This window comes from Bos indicus, chromosome 10 (genome assembly GCF_029378745.1).
Source record: "Bos indicus isolate NIAB-ARS_2022 breed Sahiwal x Tharparkar chromosome 10, NIAB-ARS_B.indTharparkar_mat_pri_1.0, whole genome shotgun sequence".
NCBI lineage: Eukaryota > Metazoa > Chordata > Mammalia > Artiodactyla > Bovidae > Bos > Bos indicus.
The window spans coordinates 54876641-54889620 of record NC_091769.1 but is presented as its reverse complement, the minus strand read 5'-3'; the positions used below and the strand labels follow the sequence as shown (position 1 = coordinate 54889620).

The 12980-nt window shown below is 36.6% G+C and overlaps 1 protein-coding gene across 12 annotated transcripts in view; it reads right to left on the bottom strand.

Moving 5' to 3' along the window:
* The window catches only part of RAB27A (RAB27A, member RAS oncogene family), a 91743-nt gene that overhangs the window by 16133 nt on the left and 62630 nt on the right, over nt 1–12980 (bottom strand). For 4 of the 12 annotated variants that reach the window (XM_070797518.1, XM_070797517.1, XM_019968802.2 and 1 more), the window contains 3 exons: nt 9698–9872; nt 4572–4657; nt 2237–2340 (listed from right to left, as the gene is read on the bottom strand). In XM_070797518.1, the coding sequence (XP_070653619.1) occupies nt 2237–2340; nt 4572–4657; nt 9698–9850 (343 nt within the window). In that variant the 5' untranslated portion in view covers nt 9851–9872. Of the gene's footprint in view, nt 1–2236; nt 2341–4571; nt 4658–9697; nt 9873–11916; nt 12019–12980 lie in introns of those variants that run through there. The other 8 variants (XR_011568854.1, XR_011568857.1, XR_011568856.1 and 5 more) reach the window with 6 other exon arrangements.

Genomic DNA, 12980 nt, shown 5'->3' with positions numbered 1-12980 from the left:
GTAGTACAAAACACAATAGGAGGCTTAACTCTAATTGAGAGGAATAAAACTGACATACACACCCCACTGGCCCAGATGGTAAAGAATCTGCCTGCAATGTGGGAGACCTGGGTTCAATCCCTGGGTTGGGAAGATCCCCTGGAAGAGGGTATGGCAATCCACTCCAGTATTCTTGCCTGGAGAATCCCCATGGACAGAGGAGCCTGGTGGGCTGCAGTCCATGGGGTTGCAAAGAGTCGGACATGACTGAGCGACTAAGCACAGCACGGGATATATAAAATAGATAATAAGAGTCTGCTGTATAGCACAGGGAACTCGACTCAATATTCTGTAATGGCCTTTATGGAGAAAGATCTTTAAAAAATAAAGAATGGATACATGTACAACTGATTCATTTTGCTGTACACTTGAAACTAATACAACATTGTAAATCAACTATATTTTAATATAATTTTTTTAAAGAGGAGAGAAAAAATTTAATTCAACAAAGTTATCACAGAAAATTTCATGGGGGCCATATTTTGTCAGATTTTAAAGAGTAAATTGAACTCTAAATTTTTAAGACAATGGAGTGAGTATGGAGAGGGCTTTTCAGACAGAGGGAATAATACGAATTAAAATATAAAGGCAAAAATATGTTAAAAATATACTTGTTGGGCTCTTGTCCCACTTATGTGAGGCTACAGAAGAACAGTTTAGAAATATAGGCTACTTTGGAGTTTCCCTACAAAACATGCTGCCTGTGGGCACAACTGGTTCATACTTAAGCTCCAGAAGGACAGGTGAGTAAGACAACACTATCTGATTCCTCTTTGATTTCAAATTCAGGCCCAGAGGACACAGATCTCTGTTCAGTCTCCTAAGCTCAGCAGGGATCAACTTGGGACTCTTACCCGTTTCCCATGAGGACAGGAGAGATCTGGGTTCAAGAGAGAAAGGACTGCAATGCATCTCTGGAGAAGCAGAGAGTGCAGACCTGGTCTCTGCCTTCGCACCCAGGACTCAGTTACTGGTTCAATGCAATACTGCCTCTGTTCTGCTATCCACCATTGGTATATGTATATATATGTACACATATATATATGCTTGTGTGTATATATATATATATATAATTTATATATATTAAATACATTAAACATACAAAATACATTAAATATTACAATATACATTAAATATATATTTAATTTGACCCCCCCAAAGAAGAATGATCCCCTTAATATTCAAACTACTAACAGACAGAGGAAAAATAAAAAATATATATAATTAAATTTTTATTCCTAATTAAGATTTATTATTAATACATCTGACACTGAATCTTTCTGACAGTGAATACTTTACACTGAAGACATGAAATCTCCAATATGTATGTTTTCTTTGCCTAACTGAGCAAGAAGAATTCTTTTACACTATAAGGAAAACACAAAATAATACACAGAATTTCACATGATTTTATCCTTCATGTAACTAGCCATGAAGCCCAAATGGATGAGATTTACCTTGTCCAGAGTTTCGGTTTCTCCCAGTGAAAAATAGGTGGGTTGATGCTCTTCCTGTGCTAAGATTCTATGAGCCCATCTCTTACAACAATCCTTGGAAAGTGCTTAAGAAAGCCCCAGAACTGAACGAGGATAAGCAATTAGAAATAGTCACTGCCATTCAGCCAAAAGGGTGTGTGACTCAGACAGGCACTTAACAAAGTGAAGCCCAGTAAGCATGACTAACCCGGGGAACCTATATTTAAAGTACTAAATAGCTCTTCAACTCTTAGTGATTAGCTTAGTTGAGAAAGAGCATAAAAAGCCACTGAATCCCCCCATCCCCAAAAAGGCCACTAAACCAAAAGCCAAAAGCTCCATGTCCTTGGGCAAGCCTATTACTCCATAAGGCTAAGCATCTTTATCCTAAAATGAGGATACACCACCTCCCTAGATCTCCTCATGGGGGAACATGGGGACTGGACACAAACTATGTAAAAATGCTTTGAAAACCACAAGGCATTCATCAATTACTTATTTCAAAACTCATTTTTAGAAACAAGGTTTTCTGCTATAAAAATTACAGCCCATTACCCTTTCATAACACTGAAACTATAAGAAATTGTTATGTAGTAGGGGTTTCGGAGAAGGCAATGGCACCCCACTCCAGTACTTTTGCCTAGAAAATCCCATGGACAGAGGAGCCTGGTGGGCTCCTGGTGGGAGTGGGAAGAAACAGGCAGGGAGACAATACTACTTACTTATCCAGTTTCTGACATTGAGAAAACTCTGCTCATTTGTCAGATCAAAAAGCAGAAGAAACCCCATAGCATCTCTGAAGAAGGCAGTTGTCAAGCTACGAAACCTGGGAACATAAAAGCAGACTGGTCACCTAAACCACACCCCTACTCTTTGAAACACAAAGCCACCAGCAGTCCCCTCAAGCCTTTTACAACAGTTCATCAATAACAAGTCAGATGTTAAACAACATGCCATCGTTTCTACTAACTTCGCATTATACATGCACACTATGCATAGATCTTACTTGCACAAGGTTTACTGAATTAGGCTATTATATAATAGTTTCAACAGTGTAAAATTAGGTACATAATCAATGACACTGAGTATCTTAAAAATATAGTAAATAGGTATTTAGAACAAGAAAAAATATTTGAAAACATATACAGACTTTCGAAAATGCCAAGTTATTGCAATTTTCTTTTAAAATAAAAACTAACTTTTTTTAATTTAACAAATTAGATGATGATATTCCAAATGTGTATAATAAGTTATTTATCTAACTGGTAGAAGTTTATGTGTTAATAAGCCATGTGATTTGAAAAACCAGCCTTCTGGACAGGGATACCAAGAACTAGCTCATGATCTCTTTGTCTCAGCCAAGAATTTATTGTACAATTAAAAGCTAAATAGGCCAAAAGCAATGGTGCTTGCTGTGTATGTGTCGTCCCCATCCTGTGAAAGCCTGACTTGGTTATCACAATGTGTTCCATTCATGACCTTTTAATTTCAGTCTCTACAGAAATCCCTTATCCCTGAGAACCATTCTTTGCTTTAGGGTGATGGTAATCAGACTCAATTTCCCCTTTCTTTGTACCCTCTCCACCAAGGATTCGGGCTTCCCAAGTGGCCCAGTGGTAAAGAATCTGCCTGCCAATGCAGAAGATGCAAAAAATGCAGCTTTGATCCCAGGGTGGGAAAGATCCCCTGACACAGGAAACGGTAACCTGCTCCAATATTCTTGCCTAGAAAAGTCCTTGGACAGAGGAGCCTGGTGGGCCACAGCCCATGGGGTCACAAAGAGTTGGACACAACTGAGCACACACATGTATGCACCAAGGATTTATCCTGCCATCTCTGTGCCTCTCTCTCTTGCAGTAGGTTTTCTCTCATTTTGCCTTCATGCAAAGCCTGCAGCTGACAGGCATGGGCTCCAGAGAAGAAAATACTGGTTAAGAATTTGTCCTTTAATTAGCTATTTTAAGTGTTCTCAAACATTTCTAATCCATGTTTTTACAAAAAGAGTACTCATCTTTCAGAGATATGTACCAAAATAGTTACAAAAGAAACAGTTCGATATTTGGAATTTGCTTCAAAATAATTGTGGGGCAGGGGTAGTGAGAAGAGGTGAAGGATATACACGAAGTAAGATGGGCCACAACCTGATGTTTGTTGAAACTGGTAAGTCAGTACCTAATTTCACTGTACTCGCCTCTCTACTTCTGTATATACTTGGAGTTTTCCATAAGAAAAAGTTAAACAAACAAATAAAATCCTTTAAGGAAATTGTGAGAAATAACACAGCTGTAGCTAACTGAAACCAACTTTATTTTTTATTTTTATTTTTTTTTTATATTTTCTTTTACCAACTTTAAACAGACCTGTGGTAGCCAAGGGAGGGGTATGTGGGGGAGGGACAGATTGGGAGTTTGGGACTAGCAGATCCAACCTATTATACCGACAATGGATAATCAACAAGGTTCTGTTGTATAGTGCAGGGAACTATACTCAATACCCTGTGATAAACCATAATGGAAAATAATATAAAAAAGAATGTATATAATTGTATAACTGTATCACTTTACTGTATAGCAGAAATTAACACAACACTGTAAATCAACTATATTTCAATCAAAAAAAGTAACTTTATATGAAGATTTCATGTGACATTTTTGTCAAGCAACCTCTGATCATATAAATTAATTCCAACAAGATTTTTATGCTAGGTTCCAATAATCAGGTAAGGAAATGCATGCAACTCTAGCTTTCTTTGTGGTTGAGTAAACAAAAGTAAATGGAGACAAGTATACAGGTTTTTAAAAAGGGGGAGAAAAAGAAAGAAGTCCATAAGTAAAAGCATCCATTTTTAAAAGGATTCATTTTCCCTTTGACCTTGTATGAAATAAAGCCACTATTATCATTTCAGACTGATAAATTTCCTGCTAATTTGGCAGCATGGCTTATCCAGGTGCATATCAACGAATCAGTTGGCCTTTTCCTGCTCAGGTCACTGTGTGAAGAGCGCAATTGTTGTTCCCCTTTGTTCCAGCAAAGAGCACATGACTGAAGATCTCATACCTCTCTTGTCCAGCTGTGTCCCATAACTGCAGGTGGATTCTCTGACCTCTGCCAACAGCTCCATCTGGCCCATTGGCTCTGTACACCTAAAATGGCAAAATGAAAAAGAAAAGAGAACTTCTGAGACTGGTGAACTCTTCTCAATTAGCTATTCAGTATAACTCCCCTAAGTATCTAAACTTCTAAAGAAAATTCCATCTGGAATACAATCTTATTTATATTTTATTTCAAATAATTGTCTCTGGATAATACAATAATTTGTATTAAATGATGTAAGCACATTTTTGTTGTTCAGTCACTCAGCCGTGTCTGACTCTTTGTGACCCCATGAACTACAGCATGCCAGGGTTCCCTGTCCTTCACTATCTCCTGGTGCTTGCTCAAACTCATGTCTGTTGAATCGATGATACCATCCAATCTGTTGCCCCTTTCTCCCCTGCTCTCAATCTTTCACAGAGTTAGGGTCTTTTTCATTGAATTGGCTCTTCATTATAATGTGTAAGCACATAATATATGTTTATAAATATATTAAAAAATGTACAAGTAATATATTATTTGGTGGGGTGGGGGGAAAGACAGAAAGAGGCATAAAAAATACTTGTGGAAATAACAGCCAAAAACTTCCATAATCTGATGAAAAATATTTATGTGCATTTAAGAAACTCAATGAACTTAAGAAGCATAAACTTTCTGATACTGACTAGACATATCACCAAACTGTCAAAAATCAAAAGACAGAATTTTTAAAGCAGCAAGAGAAAAGTGATTCAATACATATAAGAGATCTCAATAAAACTAAGAACTGATTTATCATTAAGAAACAAACAAATAAAAATGGAGGCCAAAAGGCAGTAGGACAATAAAAAGTACTGAAAGGAAAAAGACTACAAACCGAGAATCCTATTTCCAGCAAAGCTATCCCTCAAATTAAAAGGGAACTTAAAACATCCTCTGATAAACAAAAACATAAAATTCATTGCCAGAAGAACTGCCCTGCAAGAAGTAACAAAGACTGAGCTTCAGGCTGAGATGAAAAGACACTAGGCAGTAATTCAAATTCACACTAAGAAATAAAGAGCACCAGTAAAGGTAACTACATGAGTCAATACAAAAGACAATATAAATGGTTTTTCATAACTCTTTCCTGCATCTGATAAAACACAATTTCATAAAGCAATAATTATAAACTCGTGTAGATAGGTACACAGTACATAAAGATGCAATATGTATGCAATTTGTATGACAATAACAGTGAAAAGGAATTGGCAGGATATGGAGCCATATAAGAGCAGAGTATGGCATTGAAATTAAGTGGGTATTAATCCAAACTAGACTGTTAAAAATTAAGATGACAATTTTAATCCTCAGGGGAACTATTAAGAAAACAATTCAAAAAATAAAAAGTGAGAAGGGAATTTAAATGGTATACTAGAAAATGTCTATATAACACAAAATAAAGAGGGTGCCAAGAAGTAACAGAACAAAAAAAAAAGACATATAGAAAATAAGTAGCAAAATGGCAGACATAAACCCTCCTTTTTTAGTAATTATATTGAATGTAAATGGATTGAAGATTCCAACTGAAAGGCAAGGGTTAGCAGAATAGATTTAAAGATGTGATCCAACTATATGCTATCTACAAAAGACATACTTTAGATTCAAAAACACAAAAAGATTGTTAGGAAAAGAATGAAAAAAATACAATGTCATGCAAACAATAACCAAAAGAGAGCTACAGTTATACTAATATGAGACAAAATAGACTTGAAGACAAAAAGAGACAAAAAAGGATATTTTATAATGATAAAAGGGTCATGTAGTTACCATTAAGAATACATACAGATAAAAAGAGAGAAATAAACAATTTGACAATATTTAGAAACTTCAACACTCTTTTGATAATGGATAAAACAAGCAAGCAGATGAACAAGGAAACAGAAGAGCTGCAGAGCACTCTAAGTCAACTAGTCATAATATAGACATCTATAGAGGACCTCACCCAGCAACTGCAAAACACACATTCTTCTCAAGCACATATGAAACATTCTCAAGGACAGACCTTACGTTAGGTCATCGAACAAGTCTTGACAAGTTTAAGAGACTAAAGTTATACAAAATATATTTTCTAACCATAATGTGGTTTTAAAAAAAGATTAGAAATCACTTACAGAAAGGAATTTGGGGAATTCATAAGTATGTGGAAATTCAACAATACAGTCTTAAACAGCCAATGCGTCATAGAAGAAACCTAATGGGAACTAGAAAGCATTTTTAGATGAGTGAAAAGCACAACATACAAAAAGTAGCTTCACTGCCAAAGCAGTGCTCAGAGGTAAATGTATAGCGGTAAACACCTACATTAAAAAACAAGAAAGATCTCAAATCAATAACTTAAACTTCAACCTTAAAGAACTAGAAAAATAAAAGTAAACTAAATCCAAAGCAAACAGAAGGAAAGAATAATCAATAGAGTGGAAATAAATTATCTTTTCTTTGAAAAGCTTAAGAAAATTGATAAACCTTTACTTAGACTAAGAATAAAAATAGGAGATTCAAATTCTTAAAATCAGAAATGAAAGGACAACACTACCAACTTTAAATATATAAAAAGATTATAAAGGAATAGTATGAACAACCGTACGCCAAAAAATTGGATAGCTTAGAAGAAATGGAGAAATTTCTAGACACAAACAATTGAAACTAACTCAAGAAAAAATAGAAAATCTAAAGAGACATATAGCCAGTAAGAAGACTGAATTCATAATAAAAGTAACTTCTCACAGAGAAAAGACCAGGCCCAAATGTCTTCACTAGTGAATCTTATCAAATGTTTAGAATTAACATCAATCCTTCCCAAACTCTCAAAATACAGAAAAGATTTCCCCACTTCATTCTATGAGGGCTTTATTATCCTGACACCAAAAACAAAGCTATGAGGGGAAAAAAAAAACTATAGACCAATATCCATTTTGAATACAGACACCAAAATACTAGCAAACAGAATCCAACAACATATAAAAAGGATTATATACCATGACTGAGTGGAATTTATCATAAGAACAAGGTTGGGTTAACATACAAAAACCAATCAATATCGATTTATAATGGAACAGAACAGTTCTAGAATAAAGGACTAAAATCACACAATCATCTCAACAGATACAGAAAAAGCACTTGAAAAAATCCAACACCTTTCATAATAAAAATGCTCAACAATTAGGAATAGAAGATAACATCCTGGACCTGAAGAACACCATCTATGAAAAATGCACAGCTTCTATTATACTTTGTGGTGACCGAATGTTTTCTCCTTAAATCAAAGACAAGACAAAGATGTTCTCCTTCAACATTTCTACTCAACATTTTACTGGAGGCATTCATCAGGGCAATTAGACCAAAAAGAAAAAAGAAAGTATATCCAACTTGGAAAGAAAGAAGTATAACAGAAGATAGGAGGATCTTGTATATTGGAAATCCTAAGGAATAAACACACAGATACACACACAGATACAGACACTCCCTACACTGGCACACATGCAGGTTATATTAGAAACAATAAACAAGTTCAGTAGTGTTCCAGTATACAAGCTCAACTTACAAAATAAGTTGTATTTCTATACACTGGCAAAGAATAATTCAAAAATAAAATTAAGGAAACAATTTACAATAGCATAAAAAATTAAGATACTTAGGAATAAATTTAATTTAAAAAGTATAAAATATATTCTGAAAGCTACAAAATATTGTTGAAAGAAATTAAAGAAGATCTAAATGGCAAAAAAATCCATGTTCACAAATCAGAAGACTTAATATTATTAAGATATGAATGCTTCCTAGGTGGCAGAGTGGTAAAGAATTTGCCTGCCAATGCAGGAGATGCGGGTTCAATCCCTGGGTCAGGAAGATCCCTTGGAGTAGGAAATGGCAACCCACTCCAGTATTCTTGCCTGGAAAATTCCATGGACAGAGGAACCTGGTGGACTATACAGGCCATGGGGCCACAAAGAGTCTGACACAGCTGAGCACACATGCACTCCCCAAATTGTTCTACAGATTCAGTGCAATCCATGTCAGAATTTCAGCTGGTTTCTTTGTAGAAATTAATAAGATGACCCTAAAATTCGTTTGAAATTGCAAGCATCCCAAAATAATCATGAAAAAGACAAAGGTATAAAATAAGCTACAAGGATATATTGTACAACACAGAGAATATAGCCAATATTTTATAATAACTATAAATGGAATATAACCTTTAAAAATTGTAAATCACTATATGGTACACCTGAAACTTATACAATACTGTATATCAACTATACCTTAATTTAAAAATAATTTTAAAACAAAACAAAACAAAACAGTGGTCATAGAAGAAAAGAATTCTGGTAGTGGAATAAAAGACTTGGGGTGGATCAGAAAGAATGAATTCTTCTGTCCTCGAAGCCAGAAACTGCATATTTCCCAAGTAGAATGTGCTCCACCAAAGCCTCTTTGTCCTTAGTCTTCCTGACTACTTGTGACCTGCTTTATGGGAATGGTTGCTTTTTTAGTAAGAAATGTAGTTCCTGGACACACCAACCTCCTGACTTCTTGTCTACCCCCAGAATAACTTGTCTTGCAGTCCTTTAAAAAAAATAAATACAATTGTTAAAAAAGAACCTCTTCTCTTATTCTGCAGAACCCTACTGTTCTTTTGGTACCTCCCAGATCCATATGCACACTCATTCCCACCCGTACTTAAACCTCACATTCCTGGTGGGGTCAGTGAGTTCTGCCACCTAGTGAATGGGACTGCTGAGGCCTTAATTAAGAGAAAAGCCATTAAAATGAGCAGGGTGGTTTGCAAGCTTCATAATAAAGGTAGACAAATCACTTTTTATAATTCAGAAGGAAGATACCAGCCAAAAGTATATCAAGGAAATTTTTAAAAAATCTTCACTTTTACTTTGAAGTGTCCTCAGTTACAGCCTTTAATCACATTGCTCAGACTGAACATAATACACTTTCATATGCACCCTTTAATTTTAGATTCCAACCTTTGTCCTCCTAATTCCTATGAAGTAAATAAAACAGACAGGCAAAGGTTGACTCAGAGATTACATTTTTATATGGAAGGATGCAGAACTTACCACTCTCTTTTCCCTAAAATCAATGCCGACTGTTGTGATGAATTTGGAGTTAAATTTACCATCTGTGTACTGATAAAGCACACTGGTCTTCCCTACTCCTGAGTCTCCCAGAGCTAAAAACTTGATGAGGTAATCATAGTCTCCATCAAACATAATGAAGAACTCAGTGGGTCACCTGAAAAATACAAACAAACGCATATTTACCAAAACTCATCAGAAAATATTAGAATCCTCTGCTAATAAAGTGACTTCTTTTAATATCCAGTTCAACAAGTACTCCTACATAACACTTATATGCCTAAGGGTTCTGTGAAGAAAGGGTTAGATATTATTCACTGTCCCAAAGACTTAATCAGTTGCTAGATAAGATGCTACTGAACTGTGCTATGCTGTTATAGTACCCTTAAGACAAAAATTCCAACTGAGAATGAAAATCAAGAAGATAATGGTCACTATCTTACATGAATATCGTGTATAATAAAAGTAACAAAACAAAGGAAGAAAGAGAATGTTTGTTGTTGTTTAGTCCTTAAGTTGTATCTGACTCTTTTTGGACCCCATGGACTGAATAGCTTGCAAGGCTCCTCTGTCCACGGGATTTCCCAGGCAAGAACACTGGAGTAAATTGCCATTTCCTTCTCCAAAGAGAATGCTATAGGAATAATAATAATTCTTAGAGTGCAAGTGGTCCCAACTGTACCTCCTTTTTCAAAGTCTCCTAGTGCTATATCCTTGGTTTCTCTCTTGGACATCTAGGCAATTTCATTTATCCTATGCATTTTCACGTCATTACAGTTCCTTCAAAGATAATGCTAATAAAACTTGGTTTGCAGCTTCCTCACATGTTATTATTGTCACCTGCTGCTGCTGCTGCTAAGTCGCTTCAGTCGTGTCCAACTCTGTGCGACCCCATAGACGGCAGCCCACCAGGCTCCCCCATCCCTGGGATTCTCCAGGCAAGAACACTGGAGTGGCTTGCCATTTCCTTCTCCAATGCATAAAAGTGAAAAGTGAAAGTGAAGTCGCTCAGTCGTGTCCGACTCTAGCGACCCCATGGACTGCAGCCTACCAGGTTCCTCCGCCCATAGGATCTTCTAGGCAAGAGTACTGGAGTGGGTTGCCATTGCCTTCTCCTACTACATATTAAATCAGATTTTTCTGGAATATCACTGCTTACTTGAGAACTGAGTTCCACCATGAAGGGCTCATTTACCTACACTTGCCTTGATAGTCTATAGGAAATGCTACCAATTCAGCTCTTCAGCACTGGCCAAAACAAGTCTACCTTTGAGAATAAATATTCTTGTTTGTATAGCAAGACCTAACCATGGTTACCTTTTATCTTTTGCAATCAGCACTTTTCAAAATTTATTTTTAATCCTTTAAATAGATTCAAACTATTCAAAGTATTAATCTGACTGGAAACAGTCTATATTCAGGGAAAGCTTACTTCTTTTTATCCTCCCATTTCTAATACCAATAAACCCTCTTGAAAATCAGAAAACCAATCATCCTGTTATCACTGACAATGCTAATGCTATCTGCCCATTCAACATACACATTTACCTATCCACATACAAATTATAAGTCCTGCATTAAACTCTGCTGGTTTGGGGGACCTCCCCCGTGGTTAAGAATCACCTTCCAATGCAGGGGATACAGGTTTGATCCCTGGTGGGGGAGCTAAAATCCCACATGTTGCCAGGCAACTAAGCCCATGTGCTGCAACTAGAGAAGCCCCTGCATGCCACAACTAGAGAAAGCCCACATGTGGCAATGAAGAGCCCATGCACTGCAATACAGACTCAGTGTAGCCAAAACAAAGGGAAAAAAATGCTGCTGATTTCCCTCTCATTGGCCCCTTTTCATTCTGTCAGCTCCTATCCAGAAACTTTACCACAATTCTCAATGCTTCCTATTGGATTATTCCTATAGATACATAAAATTAATAAAAGCTCAGCCAAGGACATTCACTGACTTTTCAAGGTTGCCTCCCCTAGCCCATCCTCAATTTGGTGACTCACCTTATGCTCAAAAATCCTGAATTCTGATTCCCAAGAGCGGCTGCAGCCTTAGTGCAGAGCTACGACCTCACATTCAGATATGGCTGGTCAGTCACTAAGGGCAAAGCCTCTACAAACATCCAGCACTCTGTTTGCACACTGTAAAGAGTGACACAGTGCAGATGATGGTTTTCCATTTACAGCGTCTGTACTCACAGGTGCAGCTTGCCAGTATTGATGGTGTGCAGCAGAACGCTTCTCCAGAAGATGACCACTTGGGTGCAAATAAAGACTAGCATGTCTCATCACAGCATCTGACTGGCTCCAAGTTATTCATAAATAAGAGATAAGAATTGAAAAGTAGGTCCAGATAACATCGAACCATTTTGGGGGGGCGGTTCCCCTCCAAATAAATGAGAAAGCAGAAAGCAACTCCAAATTCTGCAAGCAGAGTGATGTAAGAAGTTTCTGTGGCTACCTTGTTTCCTCTTTATTTTGAAAAAAAGTTGGTCATTTCTATAAATATGTTTTTGTATCATTTTAGGTACAGGAGAAAATGTTGTCATCAATGGCACACTCTTCTAGAACTCTCTAGACCTATTTAAATGGAATTCAAAGACAGATGAACGTATCTTTAGGGCCCCAAAATTTAGTGTTTAGTTATCATGGGAGAAGAATTACACATCTAAGTCTATAAATGGTCTTCACGGGTTTTGTTTTCTATTCATGGTAACAGCAATACATAACAGTCTGTTCAAAACCAAACCATCATAAAAGAAGTGTTAACAAATGAAATACCACAACTGACGGTACACACACCACTGTTGGTGTTAATCATAGTTTATATTCTTTAGACTCTACCTTTAGATAATTATCTGCCTTGTTTACCTGAAAATAAACGTTCAGACCTTCCATTTCCTGGGTTGTTTGCTAAAGAATAAAACAGAACCCAGAGAGTTTAACTCATTTGCACAGTCTAGAACAAATGTCTCCTAATTTCAAGTCTAATGTCTATTCTACCCCAAGCTTTGTGGCCATTCCTCAAATTTTTACAAATGTATGTTGGACTTAGAAGCAACCAGGTATGGGGGACTTCCCTGGTAGTTCAGTGGTTAAGAATCTACCTTGCAATGCTGGGGATGTGGATCCAATTCCTGGACAGGAAACTAAAATCCCACATGCCATGGAGCTACTGAGCCCACGTGCCACAACTAGAGAATCTGTGTGCTGCAATGAAAGATCCTACTTTACCATGATTAAGACCTGACAAAGCCAAATAA